This window comes from Excalfactoria chinensis, chromosome 8 (genome assembly GCF_039878825.1).
Source record: "Excalfactoria chinensis isolate bCotChi1 chromosome 8, bCotChi1.hap2, whole genome shotgun sequence".
Lineage (NCBI taxonomy): Eukaryota > Metazoa > Chordata > Aves > Galliformes > Phasianidae > Excalfactoria > Excalfactoria chinensis.
In genome coordinates, this window is record NC_092832.1 from 3,574,596 (window position 1) to 3,596,162 (window position 21,567).

The window sequence follows — 21,567 nt, forward strand, 5'->3', positions numbered from 1 at the left end:
CTGCCTGGGTGGGGAACCTGCTTGTAAAAGCACATCACAGAAGTGTCCGCATACCCACGAGTTACTCCACCGAAGGATATCAAAACAACTAGGGTTGAAATAGCTCAGGTTTATCAGCATTGGCAATGTAAGGGTGAATTATCTATGCCTTGGAAGGCACACGACACCTCATGCCTTCAGGGATGAGATACAACATAGATGGACCTGGGATAGAGGGGCAGACTTGACCACGGATGTTATTGCACAGGTTTTCCACGCGTGTGAAATGTGCTGCCTTCAGGCAAGACAAATGATTACAGCCTCTTTGGTATGGAGGACGATGGCTGACATGTAAATCCAGGGAGGCCTGGCAGGTGGATGATATTGCACCACGTCAAGCTCCACGTGCTTAAAATGGTGGAAGCAACCACTGGATGGCTGGAAACACGTCCTATGCCTTGTAACAGCCCTGAGAAGCAAGTCTTGTGGTGACACCCCTGAAAGCACTGAGCCACACAGAGGGTCTCGTTCCCCAAATCACCTCAAAGCAGCTGGGCCAAAGAGCGCGGCATTGAGTGGGTACGGCAGGCACAGCCGCTGGGAAAATGGAACGAGACAACGGTGCCTCAAGGGGATTTGATGCTGGGTGAGAACAAGCCAGCGCTTGGAATCAAGTGATGTTATCCACTAAAACGCTCCCCACGTCACCACGGCCAGCGCCGCCGTAGCACTGCTATTACAGATCCAGCTCCAGGCCCGAGGGGGCCGCACGGCGGGGCGGAGCCGCGGCTCGGGGCGGTTGTGGGCCGGGCCGGAAGGGGCTGTTCGGGCGGCGGTGGTTCGCGGGGCTGTCCGCTTCCTGCCGCGGAGGAGGGCCGGTGGCGGGCCGGGCTCGGAGCGACGGTGCGTCCCGCGGCAGTGAGTGAGCGCGGTGCGGGTGTCGGTGCCGGCCGTGCGGTGAGCCCCGCGCCGCTCGGCCCGAGCCATCCTTCGGTTCGCTTGTTATTCACGGGGTTTAATGCGAGGCCTAAGGATAGCTCGGCCGCGGTGGGCCGTGCCCCGGCAGCGTGCTGTGAGGCGGGGGAAGGCGGCGGGTCGGAGCGCGGAGCGCCCGGAGCTCGGCTTGGCGGGGAGGGGGTTGACTCACGTAGGCAGAAGCAGCTGGAGCCATTTTGCAACTTCAGCCCAAAGTTCTGCTCCAAACGTGTTGGATGCGTCGGTGCCTTTCTATGGTTTCACCGCTCCCCGCCGGGTGCCTGAATGCAGGAAGCCTGGGAACATCGCTTTGAACGCGGAATGCTCTCCTGTGACAGCATGCCGTAGAACCCGTAGAGTTGGGAGGGAGCCTTAAAGGCCATCTAGTCCAACTCCCCTGCAGTGCACAGGGACACCACGGCTCCATCGGGTTGCCCAGGGCCTGATCCATCCTGGCCTTGAAAGTCTCCAGGGATGGGGCACCAACCACATCTCTGGGCAGCCAGTGCCTCTCCACCTTCCCTGTAAAACACTTTTTCCTTATATCCAACCTAAATGTACCCTCTTTAAGCTTGCTGTGCTGTGCCTTAGTTGCCAGCCTGCCTTCAGTCTCTGCTACACAGCGATGGAGATCCCCACTCCTGTCACTTGAGGCATTTCATCCTTTGGTAGAACAATCCTAAGGGTTCTGATAGGCAGGCGAGCAGTTTCCTTTGATCCGTGTGTTCCGTTTGCTTAACGAGTCATTACACAGCTGTGCTGAAATGACTTTTAATGATGTGTACATTTCCATCTGCTTTAGCCTCTGCAGTCGAGACATGGTTAATCCAGGCTGCAAATTTTATAGCTGGATTAGAGCTTGAAGGCATATTAGGATGTGGATTTGATCAGCTCCGCTGTTGCAGAGTCAGGCTGAAGAGAGGAAGGCAGGCTCCTGTTTCACAGCATCACCGCTTTTCTTCTTTTTCTTCCTTTGGATCAGGTCTTGAAGCGTAAGGTAAAGGTTTCTCCTCGCGGTGCATGGACGGAAAGCCAATGCGCAGGTAAGATGAAAAACTATTGTCTCCTTTTAACTCCACGTAAGTAAATCCTGCTCTCAGTTGGTGTCAGAAGTGCTGAGGCCATAAAACCTCTTTTTCTTTAAAAGGAAAAGCCAAAGCTCTGGATAGGAGAGTTAGAGTGTAAGAGTTCATCTTGCTTCTGTGTGTTCAGTTCTCAGTATATACACGACCAGATGTCTGGCAGTGGATGTGCTGTTAGCAGAGGAGTTTGGAAGGCAATTTATCATAATACTACGTTCTCTTCTGCCCCTCCTTGCTTACTTTATCCTAAAACCTGGTATTTAATTCCTTCTGTGTTCTAATAATGTGAAATAAACAGTCTGGGAATAAAATAGAACTTGATTTCTGAGAGGCATTACTGTTTTCTTAACTAAAGGAGTTTAGCTCCTCCGATGGGGTAAAGTCTTGGATGAAAAGGAGATTTCCTCTTCTAATTATGGATGCCAGCTGCCTCAGTTCTAATGAGCTGAAGATGCAGCTGAAGTTTTAATTCAGAGAGTGCTTGATGTGCCTGTATCAGAAATGTTCTGTTACCGTCCCAGTAAATCAGCATGACGGCAGGTAGGCAAACGGGATTGCTTGCTCTGGTTGCTGTTCACTATTAAATGTGCCATAGCAAATCTTAGCAGCAGCTGTATTTCTGCATACAAGCTGTGTGGAAGCAGGGTTGCCTGAAGTTGTTGTTTTTCCCTTCAAACAAAGTAGAGAGAACGTGTGCAAATTGCCCGGTCTGTACTTTGGGGTGTTAAAAGGTGGGAAGCTTTGCTAGGGGTAGTTCTGTAAGCATCAGCATGATGCTTCGGTTAAGCTACTGAGTAAACCTTGGTCCATGATATGGACATCTCTGGGGTCATGTTATGTTAATCAGGTGTTTGTTGCTGTGACAAGAAATGTGGTTTTGGGACAAAAAAGGAGTTAACCTGTGGTGTTTACAGCATGTTCCTTTTTTCTGAGTGACATGTGAAGGAGCAGTCAGCTCCCTTCCATCTCAGAGGTAGAGAATGGAAGCAGGGGGATCGTTAGGTGTTCGATGGCTTTGTGGCCTTGGGTTTGCCATGGCAGGTGTTCTGTCTGTTACTGGGTCTGGGTTAGATCTAGCAGTGAGCAGCAGCACCAGGCTGAAGCAGCAGAGGTTTTCTGTTGTGGTGCTGACCCTGGATCTTCAGGCTTCTTTAACAACATTCAGAGACCAGACCTTCCAGTACCTTGTGTTTTCCTTCCCTCTGTGGCAAGCCAGTGCAGAGCATGGCTGGCTTACTTGAGATGCTAACTTGGTCATTACTTCTAAGCTAACCCAGATGCATTAGTAGACATGGTAGTTGATATGAAATATATGCAGCATTCAGAGAATGGGGAAGGTGATTTGAATGGGGAAACAACCTGCAGCTATTCTTGTCAAGACTGAACATCAGAGCATTCTCCCCGTCACAAGCAGGATTTGTCTTGCTTTAGCAATGAAGTGATAGTTGGGGCAGGCTGTTCTTGCTGTCAGGGAGCAGCAAGAGGAAACTGTTCTGCTGAAGGCATCAGTGAGGCAGAGGAGTCCTTACTGATGAAGGGTGTACTTCTGCAGCACCAGAGTAAGGAGGGCAGAGTGGACATGGTGGCTGGGATCAGCCAAGAGTCCTGTAGTCATCAGGCAAGTCTGTAGCTATGCAGAAGGGCTGGGGTCAAGCCAGAAAGCCAACGCAGCAAGTCGGTGGTCAGGCAGTGATGTGCTTGTACGTAGCCCAAGCAATGCATGAGGGCTGGAGCAGCTCTCAAGCATGGGCACAGCTCTTGCACGAGATAAACTACAAAAAGGTTGGGAGGAAGACTCCAGCAATGAGCTCCCTGTGCTTTGACATCCTCTTTCCTGGTGAAACTGAGAGTTCTCTGGGTTTGCTGAGTGAAAGCGTAACTAAGCAATGTAAACAGGGACTCGAGTACCAGATCACTGCTGCTCTCAATTTAAGCAATATAAAATAATAACGCGGTCAGGTTTGTGTGGTGGTTTGCAAAACTCTACGTCACTGGGAGTGTTTTGCTAAGCTTTGTAACCTCTGTAAGAAAAGGAGTCAGTGGCATTTTTTACTAATCATTAGATCTTTAATTCCTGGAGTTTTGGTTGCCGCAAGTAAGCATTTCTATCTACTTGGTTGGTGCTGTTGTGGTAGACCAAATGAAAGGGCTTTGTCCTACTAGTTCTGTATGGCTTTATGCATAAAATTCCAAGCTAGGCATTGACAGAAATCGCTGCTGGTTTGGTTCATCATCCCCATTTACTACTAAAATCCTTTGCTCCTGAAATCCATTAAAGCAACGAGTGATTTCAACTGATGCTTTCAGCCCATTTTGTGTTCTGTGATGGGCCGTAGGTCCCATCGGTTATTTTCTTCCGCATTACATTAAGGCTTTCTTGCGATCTCATCCTAAAACACACATAATCTGAAACCAAAAGACACAGGCCACCCTGACCTTAAAGTTAAGGAGCTCAGTGATGTTATCTGGAAGCGTTTTTGTTAGATATCTATTCTTGGCTGTATTTTGAACCTTTTCGCTTTGACTGTGTTGCTGTAAGGCTGGAAGTCTCATAGGTGCCCATGTTAACAGCTGAAGTTTTGGGAAGCGGCGTAGGTAAATAAAATGGAGGTAGTGCTGCCTGTTTATTTCGCTGACCTAGTGTGGCAGGCTGCCTGTGTTTCCATTTGTGCTTCTCAGCAGCGTGCTACGGAAACCCATCTTTTGTCAGCCCTTAATCGCATTGTGTTTGCTGCTTTCCTCGGCCCTGCGTTTTAATGGAGGCTAATCCCAGCATATCTGCGTAGCTGAGCACCCGTCTTTTATCCTCGCGCCCATATTTCCTCCTCAATCCTCACCTCTCCTTAATCACCCTGTGTATGTGGGAGCAGCTCTTAGCTGTGGATGCGCTGGGAGATGGCAGCTAGCCTAGCATGTGAGAATCAAATGCTGCTTTCTGTCTTTTGCACCTCTAAGCTACTGAGTCATCGTTTCATTCTCTATGCATATATATGCATAATGCACACATAATGCAGTGAAGTTATTATCCTTGTGGAGACACAGGCTGTCGGTGTCCTTTTAATTCACACTTCTGTGCCTGTGCACAGCAGCAGCCCACAGTGCTTAACGTCAAGCACCTGTCTTGATCCAGTATGGATATTCCCAAACCCATCAATCACTTGCTTCTGCATTACCTAGAGGTAAGTTATGGATGAATCAGGAATGGTAATTTGCTTATTATTCTTTCTTTTTTCCAGCCATTCAGTTCTCTTTAATCATTAACCACCCCCTTTTTTTTTTTCTTGGAGAAAGGAGACTGGATACAATAGGCACGCTCAGATAAATGGGGATGGGAACAGTGCAGGAACGCCCGAGGTTCTTAATAACCAGCTTCCTTTTCAGCTAAAGATCTGTTCAGCAGTCAGATTTGGGGAGAAAAGCCTATTCTAGCCTGGCAAGGAATGGGGAACTGCTGCCCAAATCTGGCCTTAGCGCAGTGAAATCCATGTGGCATGCTTAGTGTGAGCTGGCCTCTATACTGGGGGGCTTTGTTGCTGCCTTCCTCCGTCCCTTGATAGAGGGGTTAAGTTACTTACTGTCTGCCCTTAGCTGCTGGGGACTACCAGAGAAAGCCAATTAGGTAAATGAATCTTTAGCTAAGGTTTCTTGAGGTTTTGTGAGGGTACCATTGAACTCAGCTCACTCGATGCTGCGAGGAGTGTTTGCCTGCATTTTTTTGGGAGGAACTTTGCAGAGCTTTGGAATGCTGCAAAGTGAATTTGGGTTGCGAGGGACATGAGTGGGTGGAGGGGAGTGAGAGGCAGTGTAACAGCAGAAGGGTTTGTCAGAGGTGTCAAGAAAGGAGAACAGCAATGGATGTATTATATATATTTTATATATGTGTAACAAGTAAACAAGCGAGGCATTTCAAGTGCAGAGGCTGAACAGGAATAAAGCACAGAGGGAGACCCAGCAGGATCTGTGCAACAAAGATAGGAGGGAGAGGTAATGGTCTGAAGCAGCTGAATGCCGTGATCAAGGAGAGAGTGTGGGGGGAATGGGAAAACAGCCTGGGATGCCGGTAATTGGAACTGCTGCAAAGAGGCTGGTTTGCTTGTTGTTAGAAAGTGCACTTGACATAATAATGAGAGGAATGGATGCATGCTGCAAAACGCACTGAGCAATAGCGGAGCTGTCTCTTCTTTCACTCTTAGTATGAGCAAAGTGAGGTGGTGATAACTCCCAAATGCCAATGTACCAGAGCAGCTGGAAATGGATGTGTTGGCTCTCCAAGTCTCCTTCCAACAGCCAGTGTGCTCACTTGATTATTCGTAGCTGTCAGCTGATTCTTCACTTGGTGCGTTTCATTTGCTCCCAGTGAAGCTGTTTTTCTTTTCTTCTAAGTGGAAGAGGCGATAGTTTCCTCTGCTTGCTTTATTTGCAGAGCAGTTGGTAAGTCAGTGGTGCTGCCGCATCCTTTTCACTAATTGCACATATGGCACAGGGCAAAGATTCAGATAACGGGGATATCATTTTGTGTATTCAGACTGTTATTTTCTTCCCTTTTTGACAGGTCGGTGGTTGTGAATGCTTCGTTTTGATTTCCTTTCTGATTGGTCTCTTAATCCTGGTAGCCTGCAGGCCATCTAAAGCTACTGAAGTCCTCAGGATAGCTGTGTGTGTTCAGGTGTCAGTGTTGGACACCCCTATCCAATATGTAGGCAGAAGAATGGAGAAGTTTGGCTAAATTGTGTGAGTGCAGCAGCAATCTGTCTCCAGCGCTGACAAAACTCAAGTGACAGTGGACAAATTGAATAACTTTCTTTGCTTTGAGCCTGGGAAATGAGGATAACATTTCTCTACCGTGCAAGGCAGTCATGAGGTTCAGTTAATAAATATGTATATGTGGTTGGACGTCACTGAAAAGCATAGAAAAATAGGTATAAGCCTGTTGCAAGCTGGCGTTTCTTTATTTCTAATCAGACTTTGGTTTGAGACTGATTCTTTTTGCTCGTGGTCACGTTTACGTTCACACTCTCAGGTGGAGCTCTGGGCAGCATTGGTTTTGCCTGTGTGATTGGTGTGAAGCACTGAGCACTGACAGCTGGTGATGGATGAGCTGATGACCATCTTCTATTTGTCTTCTCCTGCTGCAGGTGTACCAGTACTCGACCAGGGGAGACCGGAATGGATGTGACCAGCCGATGCACACTGGGAGATCCTAACAAGCTGCCGGAAGGGGTGCCGCAGCCTGCTCGTATGCCTTACATCTCCGACAAGCACCCTCGACAGACTCTGGAAGTCATCAATCTTCTCCGGAAGCACCGGGAGTTGTGTGATGTGGTGCTGGTGGTAGGTGCGAAGAAGATCTACGCCCATAGGGTGATCCTGTCCGCCTGCAGCCCGTACTTTCGAGCCATGTTCACTGGGGAGCTGGCAGAGAGTCGGCAGACGGAAGTGGTGATCAGAGATATCGACGAAAGGGCCATGGAGCTGCTCATTGACTTTGCCTACACCTCTCAGATCACTGTGGAAGAGGGAAATGTCCAGACCTTGTTGCCAGCTGCTTGCCTTCTCCAGCTGGCTGAGATCCAGGAGGCCTGCTGCGAGTTCCTTAAGAGACAGTTGGACCCTTCCAATTGCCTGGGCATCCGAGCTTTTGCTGACACTCACTCGTGCCGCGAACTGCTGAGGATTGCTGACAAGTTCACCCAGCATAACTTCCAGGAGGTAAGAGGCCCCTCTGCTGAGGAGTTTAGAGAGCTGTGGTCAACTCCTACTTTGTGATTCTTCCCAAACCCTGCCCTCAGTTCTGCTGTGTTCTTCACTGTTGTTCTGTAGATCATAAATATGATCTGTGGCATTTCTTCTCTTGGAGTTCTGTGTTGAATACTGCATGGAAGGCAGGGCCACAGACACAGGTGACGGTTGACGCTGCTACTGATGCAGCTGCACTGTGGTGTACTGCAATATAGTGTTCGGGATTTACATGATCGGAGGGGAGAAAAGTCTTAAAGTGAGGGTTATATGTGAGAAATAAAAACGTGCTGAGTGTAGGGATTGGGAGTACGAGGGAACTGGGAGAGCATATGGCTGCATCAAGTGAATTCTTCAATTCCCTTGCTATACAGCAGCACGAGGGTTTTGCATTTGTTATTCAGCAGAAGCTGGACAGCTCGATGTGAAAGGAATTCACGTGGTATTTTGTGGCTGACCTTCATAAACTCAAGTCTCTTTTTGCTTTTCAAAGTCTCCATAGGAAAATGTTTTGGGGTGCCAGCTACCAGTTCAGGGAAGGATCAGCATAATAAAGGATTACCTAAGCAATACCCAGAGAAGAGTGAGTCTTTACTTCACTCTTACACCCAGATGCAGAAGAGAGCCCAACATTTTTAAGTGGTATCTTTCCTGAGTTCTGGTTGGAAGGGTAAGAATGTACGTGTGTTGGAAGCAGCTGCTCTCTAGGGGTGCTCTCAGCATGAAGATGTGTTCCCCTGGCAGGGGGATTTCTCTTGCCCTTTCCAGAAACTGCTCTTCTATCCACTGGGACAGGTAGCTTGGTGCAGAGAGACCTTTTCTTCCCACCTGAGAAGTCCTTTCCGAAGGCAGTGGTAACTCCAGGATGGAGTACTGATGCTAATTCAGTTTCCCCAGAGAAGTGGTGGTGTGTGATTGATTGCAGCTTGCAAGCTTGCACGCTCTTGTTTTCCCTGCAGGAAGCAGATTGGAATTGTATTAATTTCAGTCAGGTAGTGCTTAAGAAAATTATGAGGAGAAGCAAACACAATTGAACTTGACTGTTGGACACCGTGAAGACAATACTTGATATCTGATTGTAGACACACAACACCAGCTTACTCCAGAAGTTGCAATTAAATATGACTTTCCCTAGCCATGAAGGCAGAATTTGCTACTTAAAAGCTTGTGGTTTTCTTTTTTTCTCTAGAACTCGGTGGTTTCCCAAAAGCTCCACAATCAGAGCCCTACGTTTAGCTGTCCACGTGATGTGCTGTGTGCTTGCTCTGTATTTCTTTTCCTCTGCAGTTTTTCCTTGGGAGCAGAATGGTAACCAGATGGTTGTTTATTTTCAGTACTTGGTGGTTTTAAAGGTTAGAGCCGCATTCTTCTTATTATTACATGAGTAGGGCATGCTTACAAGCCTCTAAATAACTTCTTGACAGCGTAACACTTTGGTGTCTGAATGCTTTAGTGTTAATACTTGCAGCTGGCTGTCAAGAGCTGCCTGCTGAGGGGTTCTTTTCTTGCACAGTCCCTTAGAGATGGCTTTGTGTGTTAGTTCTCCCTGTGAAAACACACACAGGCAGGAGTTTTGGTCTCTGGAAAGCACTCTCCTCTTTAAAGATGATGCAAATTATAATTGAGTTAATGAAACCACTTAGATTAGGTCACTATTTGTTTGGCCTGGACAGGTTTTGCTGTCCTGCTGAGTATCCAAGAGTTCAGCTGTTCTTCATCCCTAATGATCTTTCCTTTCTGCTGTTTCTCTGCAGCCAGTGTTAATGGTGCTCATTGCTGGGCTCGTGTTCTGCACTGCCATTACTTTCCATCCAGAAGGTGGTGATCCCTTACCAAGGGGAGGGAGATAACTGATAGAAAACATGTACTCCTATGTACGGTCACCGTTCCTCCGAACTGACAAGGAGAAACATGAGATGGGAATTTCCTGAATGGCAGTGTCAAGTATTAAGCAGTAGGCATCAGGCCAGCCCATGCAGTTACTTCAAATGCAGGCTGAATTGCTTCATATCCTCTGCTGTGCTAACCTCCACTTCTACTGATTGTTTCATATATGTATATAAGTATGAATATATATATATATGAAGGGGAAAAAATCCACATAGGGATGAACAAGCTGTACTTTGTAGCAGTAGACTCAGGTGCTTTCTCTATTTGCAAATATAATCATTGTTAACATAGTAGAATTATTATGAGCGCAGAATCTTATTTATGCTGCAGACCACAGCATAAGTCATGAAGTTCTAATGTAAATTATACAGACAAGCTGATATTCAGTTGTTTCATGTCAGTGAACCACTCAGATGACTGGCTATGGGCTGTGAGTGCTTGTGGGGAAGCTGAACTGATGGGTTAAGCTAGCAAAACTCTTTGCTAGCAGCCTGCAGCCCCAGCGAGTGTTGTTCTCAGGGCTGTGTGCTGGGAGCGTAGCAGCAGCTGAGGCCTCCTGTGGAGCTGGTCACTATCTTGGGTGCTGAAGGAATTAATGTGCTGGCAGATTGGCAGCAGCTTGAGTTTCACAAGGGATGAGTCCTGAGGGCCTTCAGAAGCTCTGATTCCCTCTTAAGCGCCTTTGGACCCACACATGCTCTATGCACGTACTTAAAACAAGTCAGAGATGGTCAAATGAATCCTTGTCCAGAAATATTTTCTCTTCAGCCAGAAACAGGCATTCAGCTTTTGGTAGCTTGTCTCTGAGACTTCTTATTTGTTTTCTGCTTTGGATTGCTTGAGTACAGATCCTCTCTATTCTGATGCTGCTTTATAGGTTACACAGGACAAGCAGGAAGGCTGACTGTAAAGGCATGCCTTATTCTTCTTGAGTTTTGAAACCTGACCAGTGTGTTCTGTGACTTAACCCTTTAAAACTATCCTACGGAAACCTTTTTATGCATCTTTGGTGTGTTTTTAGGGTCTGTATTTCACAGCCAGCCTGTCATGTGTTGATGGCAAGGTAGTGATGGGTAGTTGACACTTTGCTGGATCAGCCCATTGGACTCTGCTTCAAGTGGGCCATTTTAGAAGTGCACTGAGAAACAGAAGTGGGAATGGTTCCGGTGCTTTGGCCACTGTCCTCATTTGTGTTTTCTATTTAACCAGGTAATGGAGAGTGAGGAGTTCATGCTGCTTCCTGCCAATCAGCTCATAGACATTATATCCAGCGATGAGTTAAATGTTCGCAGTGAAGAGCAGGTGTTCAACGCAGTGATGGCCTGGGTGAAGTACAGCATTCAGGAAAGAAGACCCCAGCTGCCACAGGTAATAATGAGCACGGTGACATTTAAGACCCCTTTTATCCAGAAGAAGAGTAATGAGGGCTGACAGGGCAACGCAACAGCAGTGTGATGGTTTTGAGCGCATGCAGCTCCATGATAGTTTTGTCTTCCTCCTGTGTTGAAGGTTGGCATTTTCCCTTCATCTAGGCTGAGAGATGCAGCCACTAGACCTTCTGATAGGGGCTTTATTGAATTGTTTCCAGGTAGGGCTTTCCAAACTCGATTGTTCCAGTGGTCTGTCCAGGCGTGGTGGCCTGGATTGCTTTGAGTGTCGTACAAAAAACAGTGGGTAAGGAAAAGCTCGTCTTCATTTGAGGTGCATCTTTAAGCTCTGCTGTTTGATTTATGCCTCAACCCTCAGGATCTTATACTGGAGCTTGTCAGAATGGTTTTGTTGAAATGCAGTGTTTCATCTAAGCCAAGTCATTTCACAGAGAAGCACCCATTCTGACAGAGCTGTCAGCTGCAAAGCCTCTGAAGTCTCAGGCTTTTTGATCAAAAGAAGCGAGTGCCTATCCTGGTGTTTCTTCTTTGGAAATACAGATATTAAATGCAACTATATTTAGTGGAAAGCTTCTGAAAATTGTTTAAAAGCAAACAAAAAAATGCTGCTGTTCTCAAGCAAGCTCTTTTTAATGGCTTTAAAACTGTATGTCTTTTCAGGTCCTTCTGTCTGTACCTGCTTGTGCCTATTATCATTATTAGCCAGTCTTTATATCTTTTTTTTTTCCTCCAATTTCTTTCTGTTTGGGGATTTACAGCTTATCTCCAGTGTTGTTCTGTTCTGTGTTACAGGTCCTCCAGCACGTTCGCCTGCCGCTGCTGAGTCCCAAGTTTCTTGTGGGTACAGTGGGCTCTGATCCTCTTATTAAGAGCGATGAGGAATGCCGGTAAATCTCTTTGCTGAACTACAGAATGGGATTTCATTCTATTAGGGAGCCTTACTGACATCTATTCGCAGAAACTGCTTGTTTGTTAGTAGTGAATGGGTAATCTCTCTCCCAACTTGTTCTTTTGCATTTCTTCTCCTCTACGTTATTTCTTTGCATAATATCGGTAGCATGCCCTAGAGGAATTCCATTCTTTTAACGGTGTTATTTTTCTGTGGAATAGCAGAACTGGAGTACACAGGTTGACTTTTGGTTTAAAAAAACACCATGCATTGTTTTCCATTTCACTTTGTTCTGTAGTCAGGGCCTTTCCTTCCAGCTTACCACTTATATGGCATTGATTCGTAATCTCAATATGACTTAAAGTAATGCAAAACATCTTGACTTTGATAGCTGGACAGATTCCAGATGTAGTCTTTTTCCTGCGTTGCTAGTGGAAGGAAGCTGCCACTTCCTTCCCTTGTGGTACAAGTCACACCTTTCTAATTCTTGTGGAGCTGTGCATTATCTGCAAAGCACACGTTTTTCCATGTTGTGCTTAGTGTTGGAAAGTTCAGGGGATAAGCTAAACAGTTTTTCTCCTGAGTAAGCAATCATAGTGACCGAGTTCCATGCTTGTAGAGGGGAGGGGGCCTTTTTTTCTGTTTTGTTTTATTCAAGGGTTTGGTATATTGGGATTAGACCAGATGATAAGTCGTTAATGGATGGACAGTGTGAGCTGGCCAGAGCTCAAGGAGAAAACATTCATCAGAAAGATACTATCTCCATCTGTTGGTCATGCGTGTATTAGATATTCGTGTGCTTTTCAGTTCCTGTTTTGTTCCAAGGCAAAACCGTTGATGCTTAAGTTTTAGCTTGAGGCAAACTGGGTTTTCTTTTTTAATACAATAAGCCCAAGAAATCTCGTCACCATTTATCAGTCATTACAGCTAGTAATATCTAATACTAACTGCAGACAAAAATCGATGCTGAGCTACCACTGTCTTGATTCATGCTTTTTTCTTTGACCAGTTTCAAGTGAACATTGGGAATTCATATTTTCCTGTCTCGTGCAGGGATTTAGTGGATGAAGCCAAAAACTATCTCCTGTTACCCCAAGAGCGACCGCTGATGCAAGGACCACGAACTAGACCACGCAAACCTATCCGCTGTGGAGAGGTGCTCTTTGCAGGTGTGTACAGCTCCTGCTGCCTTCAATCACGAGATTCAGATCTGTTTTGCTAGTGATAGCTGTTCTTTAAACGTAATCTTTTCAGCATCTTCCCGAATGATTTGTGTGTTGGTATTTGGAGATTTGAGTCAGCTTGCGCTTCCTCACTTGTGTGATCTCTTTGGTGGTATCAGGACTTCCAAGTGTAGGTTAATCCTCTTGAAAATCAAATTCTGCCTTTTAATTGTAATCCTCAGAACGATGAACTCTGAGAGATGAAGCGACTGGAACAAGGCTGCTGAAGCGCAGGGGGGTTATTATTTGTGCAGGCGCATGTGCAGTATGTGTGCTTGGTGTGTTATTGTGATGCTATTTCTTGCCCTTGGTCCCAACAGTGGGGGGCTGGTGCAGCGGGGATGCGATCTCCAGCGTGGAACGATATGACCCTCAAACCAATGAGTGGAGGATGGTGGCTTCCATGAGCAAAAGGCGCTGTGGTGTTGGTGTCAGTGTTCTGGATGACCTTCTGTATGCAGTGGGAGGCCATGATGGTTCCTCTTACCTGAACAGTGTAGAAAGGTAGGTCTTCATAAGACCAACATGCAGAATACTAACCCTGAATTCTTAAACTTGGGTGCCAGCTTTGTTTTGCCAGCTATTTGGGTTTTGTTTTCCTCCTGCTGAAGGCCTGAGATTTATATTACTTGTTATCTATTTCAATATATACTGGTTTACTGCTGAACTGGGTCTTCACACGTGCAGATTATGTCATTTACTCTTGGTTTAATGAAACGAGACATACTCTTTGGCGTAAGAGTTATGAAGAGGTAGGTCTGGTTGTAATCGGTAGGAGGAGTGTGATCCCGATTAACACTCTTTGTAGTTGCTGGTTTGTTTCTGGTGTTGTTAAGAAAAGTCTAGTTGCAGTATGTGTTACTTCAGCAGCGAGGGAAAGCATCCTGGAATTTCATTGCAGCTTGGTAACTACAAGATTAAGGAACCTTGTAAACACACAGAAGGAAGATAGGGTACTTCTAGGCCTGTGAAAGACAGAAGTCAAACAAGCTGTGTCAAACTTCATGTTTCTGGAAGCAGCATACTGCAGTCTGCCTGCCTACAAGCCACATGACTCATGCACTCCAAGTCTCTTCCCTCTAACCCAGTGAGCTATACAGATGTTCCTCCCCTTCTTTGCACTGTCTCTTTGCATACTGCCAGCTTCTCACGTCATAATCTCAAGTCTCCCACATCTTGCTGCACACTATTGTTCCTTGCCTCTGGGTTCTCACGTTGGTCTGGTTCCTTTGTATTTATTAATAGGAGCAGGTCCTGTGCTGGCTTGTGTGAACTGCAGAGTATATCCAGCAGAGTAACTCCAGCTGCTGCTCTTTGCACAGACACAAGTTAGCGCATGTCAGCCAGTCCCTGGTAATGTGCTTTCTTACAAACCTCAACCTTTGATCTTCAGTTTGAATCACCTGCGCTGCAGTTTGAACATCCCTGCAATTACATGTGCTGCATGCATTGCATGATTTTGGAATTATTTATTCAACCTATAAATAGCTGCGTTGCAGTTCAAACTCAAGATGGTTGAATTTTTCTGCTTCACTAGTTTCCAATCTTGGAAAAGTCTGAAGCATAGATAAGCAACTTATGTTGTTTTCCTAGGTACGATCCAAAGACCAATCAGTGGAGCAGTGATGTGGCCCCCACCAGCACCTGCAGGACCAGTGTTGGAGTAGCAGTTCTTGGGGGCTACCTTTATGCAGTGGGTGGCCAGGATGGTGTCTCTTGCCTCAACATTGTGGAAAGGTACCTAGGTTTTTAAGAACAAAATTAAAAGAGAAAGAAAAGGGAGCATGGGAGGAAGTAAATGTACAGATCCTATGGGGATCTTTCTTTGGGGAGAAGAAGATCAGCCTTTTTACCCCTTTTGTGAAGATATTGACATTTCAGTGAGCTTTGATGTTTATTCTTCTGTCAGGTACGATCCCAAAGAAAACAAATGGACTCGAGTGGCTTCCATGAGCACCAGACGTCTGGGAGTTGCAGTGGCTGTTTTAGGGGGCTTTCTCTATGCAGTGGGAGGCTCTGATGGAACTTCTCCTCTCAATACAGGTAAACCTTTTGCTGTCCCTCGTTGCTGTCAACATTTGTCATGATCCTGTTTGTTGTCTTCAATGTCTCCAGATGGTAGCTGAGTATCTTGATGACCAGTTAGCTGCATGTTTTCTCCTTCAGGTGGGATTTTACTATATGGTAATTCATATATGGCAAACATATGGGCCTGTGAACCACTGTTACCTGTGTCTGTGTGTGTTCGTGTATGGTTTTTCCCCTTTGGTGCTGCATTTGGCACAGTAATAGTGATCGTCTTGTAGCGCTGCCAACTCATTCTTGAGTGAAGATGCTTTATCTGATTGATTGACTCCGTAGGATTAGAGACAAGAAAAGCAAGCTCTCTATGGAAGGAAAGCATTAGAATGATAGAACAAATCAGTACATCCTGTTTTTGCTCTGTGGGCACTGCAGTGTCTTTACAGACTGAGCAATATTTCGGGTGCTGATACAAAAGTGCTGATCTCCACTGCTTGCCAACCTTGTCCCCAACAGTATATCATTTCCTCTGCAGTGGAACGATACAATCCTCAGGAGAACCGCTGGCATACGATTGCACCCATGGGGACGAGGAGGAAGCATCTGGGCTGTGCAGTGTACCAAGACATGATATATGCTGTGGGAGGCAGAGATGATACGACAGAGCTTAGTAGCGCTGAGAGATACAACCCTCGAACCAACCAGTGGTCTCCTGTTGTGGCCATGACATCCCGACGGAGCGGAGTGAGTTTGGCTTGTTTTGCTTGCTTACACTATCTGTCATCGCATGGGAACAGCAGGGGATAGAGCATTATCGTATGAGATTTCCCTCTTGCTTCATCTGTATCTTTCAGAATAGCAGCAGAGAGGTAGATGTTTCCAAAGGGGTTGTGCTCTATAGTAAGACTCAAGAATGGGGTGGTAGTTGTGTCATGGCATGGACATCCAGTTGTTTGAACTTTCCTTTAAAATAGTTTTGGTCCCTTATACTGAGGATTGGGGATGTCTTCGGCTTCTTCTGAAGTAGTCATACTTGGTATGTGATAGTATCAGGGAACAGCATTAAAATCAGCACTTTGTGTGAGTTAGGAGGTGAACAATCCTACCTGCACAGAAAAAAGAGCTGGAAAACGGAGTAATTGTATGTAGATACAAACTTGTAGCTAAGCCTTTTCACTGCCTTGATGTGTGTGGGAATGGGGGTTTTTGGGCTTTTCAATGGAACGTTGTCTCTCTTCCACAAATCCAATGGGTACGGAGAGTGACAGCATGTTTTCATCACCACCTGATCTTCATGCTTTCTGTAGACACGTGAAAAAAAGGTTAACGTAGCGTTTTAAGTAGTCATCGTGTTTAGGCAGATGCAAATGTTATGAATATTTATCATTGGATACTGAATCACATAGTAAAGCAAAGCATGGATTCATTCTGTCTGCATGTTAGTATTTCAGTGTCTGGTGAGGCAAGTGTGAATCATAACAAGTACTGGTTTGGGGAGCAGAAAAATATGTGTTTCCTTCCTCAAAGCATTTAGTACGCTGTTCAACACTGTCCTTTCCAGTTACCAATTAAGCATTGAGGAATTACGAGTTCCTCCTATGTAGAAATTCCTCAACAGATGCAGCTGCATGTGCGGCCCTCCTGAGTTTGTTCTAAGTACTTCAGAACCCAAATGAGGGCTGTATTGCCTTGTGTTCTTATCTTTGCTGCTGTACTGCTATGTTTTCACCGGAAGTGATCTGCCTAAACCGCACAAACGTTTGAGGTTTTTCTGATTCTTGTGCTTCTGCAGGAAGATAAAGGAGAAAGGCTGAAGGCCAAGCTATTCACAGATGTTCCAAGCCACAGCCTGGGAGGAGCAGGCTGTGTAGGCTTTATGTATGGTTCTCCTCCAGTTTAAGCAGTCATTGCAGGCTATAGGTTGGTAGATGTTCTGGAGTATGTGTTGTAATCTGTCAGGATGTCTCAACTAGGGTGTGATATGCATTGGCTGACAAAGACTTATGTTCTGATGTATCTATAACCACTGAAGCAGTTCCAGCTCTTGTAGTCACTAATAAGGGGAACCTTCTACTTTTACTGTCATACCTCTGCTTTCAGATATGTATTTAGCTTTTCATATCTTGTTATTTGAAACCCAGTACTGGGATTGTGTGGCATCTTGTACCAGTGTGTCCTAGTTAAATGCATTTTAGGCTGTTTTGTACCTTTTTCCGCCCCAGAAACCTCTACTGCAGCTTGCCTTTCTCCAAACGTGGTCCATGATTATTAATACTTATTTCACTCGTTATTTTCAGGGATTGCATTCATGTCTTTTCAGCAGGTAGCTAAGCAGCTGCTGTGATGGTTGTTTTACAGGTTGGCCTTGCGGTGGTGAATGGACAGCTAATGGCAGTGGGAGGGTTTGATGGCACGACGTACTTGAAGACCATTGAGGTGTTTGATCCAGATGCTAACACATGGAGGTAACAGATAAGTGTGTGAAGCTGTCAAATAGCAATCTCCAGATGTAGCTGCTGCCACCCAGCTGGAGCTGGCCCAGCAAATTAGAACTGTGTCATACAGCTTGGTGCAGCAGCCAGCATAAATTTCATGCTGTAAATTCCTGGTTAGCATGAAGCTGTACAAGGAGCATATTGTGAAAAATTGGGAAGGCACAGGAACTCTGTATGGCTGTCCTGCCTGTTGTACCTGAAACATAGTCCAGTACTGAGAAATAACTATACAAAGGGGTCACTTGCTGCTCACTAACCTTTGTGGCAGGCTTGTCTTGCCACAACGCTGCTGCCTGACTGCAAAAGCCTTCCATGACAAGATGACTTCTCTGTTTAAATATGAATGGAAGTTGAATGCTGGTAATATCCCATTGTTACTTACCTACTGCGTTCCCATGCCCACGACTAGTTGAGAAACATTTTCATGTAAGTTTCTGCTTGGAAAACAAAGCCTAGGTAGGATTTTGAGACCTAGAGAAAATAGGCAACGTAGCAAGCTTGCCAGATAGCAAGGAAAATGTTCTTCCATTTTAAGTGCCACTTTTGAATTTGGAGGTGTGAGCCATGCTGAAAGAGGTCTGTCCCTTGTGTTTATTTTGGGCCGAGTCTCTTCTGCTTCCTGATAAAGCAAGCTGGCCTGTAGAAAGAGTTCACAGTCACAGTGTAGAAACCATCCTACTCATTTTTGGCTTTCAAGCTGAGGCTCTGAGCTCCACATTTTTCTGGAGAGGCTGAAGCAGAACACTGAGCATATGATGTTCTTTCCCCTTTAAAATCTGTACGGCAGCAATCAGAAGATTTTCATCTAATTCACGAGATAAGAGAAGTCACCAAATTGATTGAAAATGTGTGCCGAGAAGTTGTATTTCTCACTTCTTTTCTAGTCTTAACTACACTTAAAAGCAATTATCTGTATATTTCTTCCCAAATCTAATTAACGTTTCAGTCTTGCTGCTTTAGTAATCTGGAGGGAGTAGAGGGGAATAGAGAGCAATTAATGTCCTTATTCCTTCTGGCTTAGTAATACCAGTAGATTACCACTGAATTCAGAATAGCTGATCATCATCTGGTCTTCCTTTTCTTTGCTGAACTTCTTGTTCTATTAAGGGCTTATTTTTGTGTAGCTCGACCTAAGAAATTCTTCTGATCTCATTTGTTAATCCCAGATTGCATTGGTGAGAGTTGTTTGAAGAACTTGCTTCTCTGTTTTCTGCCAGCAGACTTCAGTGGCACAGAAGAGAGTTATGCAGCTGAAGGGAGTAGGATCCTGGAGTCTGTAGGGATCAGATTTCCATATGAAACACAGGCACCGTTTCAGTAACATATCTTGGGGAAGCAGATGGTGCTTGGGATGTGTTACATCTTGGTGGATCAGCTGAATGTATAGGGTATTAGAAACGTAAGAGAAATCAGTTGGCTTGGAAATAGCAAATCTGTACTCGATCCGGCGCTATCCAAAATGTAGCCCAAGGTCAGCTACAGCCTGTGAAATGGTTTTTCATTTCTTATCTTGCCCACAGCCAGGCAGGGAGAAAGCAAGTGATTACTGAAACAACAGGAAGCAAGCAGCTTTGTTTAGAGGGAGAAAGGCATGAGCAAATATGAGTGTTTACCCTGGAAGTCCATAAAAAGGCGGCTGCTCTGACTTGTCACAGCCCACTTTAACCGGGTGTTAACAGCGGTGTAACTATGCTTACAGAGGCTGGTTTGATCATTCCCGTGGTGGTTTAATGAAAGAGCTGGAGCCGTGTCCCTACTGAAGTCCTTGTCTTTGCAGGTTGTACGGAGGGATGAACTACCGGCGGCTGGGAGGAGGAGTAGGTGTTATCAAAATGACACACTGTGAATCCCATATATGGTAAGCAGCAAGAGAGAGGGAGACCCCCTGGTTGTCATTCCTACAACAACTGAAGAGACTTGTTGACACTGGACTCTTTGCAGCTCTAGTATGAACGGTCTAGACCTGATGTAACTCTTTGCCAGTGACTCTTTCTATGGAACTATAAATAGGACTTCTGTGAGAGTGTGCCCAATGGGAGACCACATTGCCAGACTCCAGGGAACCACCGGACAAAAGTAGAAGTGTCGCTTACGTCCATTATTTTTTTCTAACTAGTCTACAATTCTGAATAAACCAAACTGTACAATTCACTGCAGCGTAAGTAATGCCAATGCACAGACTACAAGCTACACAATGGGAGTCTGGCAAGGAGAGTTTCCTGCCTTTCCCTCCCGCTGTGAGCATTGGATGTGGCAGCTGTGTTGGTGGGTGAAAGAGGAAGGTGATACAGAAACCATTGCTTTTGCCTTATTTACAGAGAGCTTCGACAAAAAACAAAAGTACTTGACCTGCAAGGTGCCACCTTTGCACAGAAGCTTTCCTGTGCACAGAGTATATTTATTTTTACATTTAATTTGTATCACGTCTTTTCTTTGTATCGCTCACGGCGATGATTCCAGCTTTTTATATACATATATATGTGTGCATCTATATGTATTTCATATATATGTATATGTGCGTGTGCAATTTGAGTTTTAATGAGTTGATGGTTAGGGCAGGGCTATGTCCTGCAAGCTATTGTGGTTCCAACCCTGGTGGTATGTAGTTGGGTCTCCGAGTACAGGAGAGCTGTGGGTACCCTGAGTATCTTTTCAGTCTTGCTGAAGGCAAGAGGTAGAACTGGAACTCTCATCTATCGACTGAATCAGTGAAAGGCCACAAAAGAAGGTGAGAGTGAAAAGGATTTCATATGATGCCTTTTTACTGTACAGTGTATGGTACAAAAGTCCAGCTTTTGTCTCTCACCTCCTCTGTATATGAACCTAGAAACAACTAGCTGTTGCTTATTTAAGAAGTCTTTCTCATACATTCAGCAGGCAAGCGCTTCTCTGAAGCTGGCAGGCAGGTATCATCTGTTAGTTCTGGCTAGCCTAGATCAACACTCACTTCTCAGGTTCTTGATAGAATGGCAGACCTGCAATCGAGTCAGCTCCTGCTGTGAAAAAATGCTTAGAGCAGCATCACCTTAGCTGCCCTCAGGCCTCTCAGCTGTGTCTCTAGAATTCCTGTTGTAAAACACTGACCATGATGAGATGGTGTGCTCTCTTTCAATGGCTGGTTTAAAATGCACTTCCTCTGTGCTTGCCTAGAACAGGGAAAGGTCTGAAATCACAGAAGAGTTTGGAAGGGAGGCACTGTTTGCTGGCACTGTGAATTACTGTCATGTTTTGGTGAGGGCAGAGGTACCCAGGGTAGGGAGAGAGAGAGGAAGGAGGAACTGTAGACTCAAAGGTTCTGATCTGTTTGTCTGTACTGTAAGTACTGTCTGTACTGAAAAGACCTGTTGCACCTGATGTAACTTTGGATCTTATTAAATCTGATTTTAAAAGGACTGTGAATTCTTGAGATGAAGGCAGTGCTGACATCTTGAGTTCTCATCTTCGTCGTCTGATTCATGTAACAGCATTTTAATGTGCTTGAATATAGTAGAAGTTACACTACCATAATAAATGGGTCATTAAAACTTTATAACAAAAGCTCCTTTTCCCCTAAAGGTTGGTATTCTTATGTTTACATACGAAGATCATTTGCACCTTTCCAAGGAAAACAAGTATTCTGTAAACAAATGTTTACATTTATCATTGATGCTTTTTTCTAGCATGAGTAACTTGTATAAATAGTGCTATCTTAATAAATTTCTTCTATGCTAGTCTTTGTTTGTTCCTTCGGTTGAGAGCAGTGGATTATGCTTTTGTACAGTTTGTATAGATAATAGTGGATAGGAATGCTACCTTTTTCAGGTAATGGTCAAAGTAAAAGGGGCTTACAAGCTACTGGCATTTGATGCTATACCTTCACTTAGCTAGAAGTATGTGCTTCAGAACCAG

The 21,567-nt window shown here is 45.3% G+C and overlaps 1 protein-coding gene across 2 annotated transcripts; it reads left to right on the forward strand.

The window, feature by feature from the left end:
* The first annotated feature begins 743 nt into the window (after nucleotides 1-743).
* On the forward strand, nucleotides 744-21,388 carry KLHL20 (kelch like family member 20). 2 transcript variants are annotated; one of them, XM_072342738.1, is made up of 12 exons: nucleotides 744-882; nucleotides 1,937-1,997; nucleotides 7,172-7,745; nucleotides 10,872-11,030; nucleotides 11,843-11,937; nucleotides 12,993-13,108; nucleotides 13,483-13,666; nucleotides 14,756-14,899; nucleotides 15,072-15,205; nucleotides 15,720-15,928; nucleotides 17,543-17,649; nucleotides 19,457-21,388. In XM_072342738.1, the coding sequence occupies exons 2-12, from the start codon at nucleotides 1,975-1,977 to the stop codon at nucleotides 19,539-19,541; spliced, it is 1,830 nt and encodes a 609-aa protein (XP_072198839.1). In that variant the 5' UTR covers nucleotides 744-882; nucleotides 1,937-1,974; the 3' UTR covers nucleotides 19,542-21,388. The 2 variants fall into 2 exon arrangements, with proteins under 2 accessions (XP_072198839.1, XP_072198840.1); XM_072342739.1 differs by having other exon boundaries at nucleotides 803-897.
* The last annotated feature ends 179 nt before the right edge of the window (nucleotides 21,389-21,567 follow it).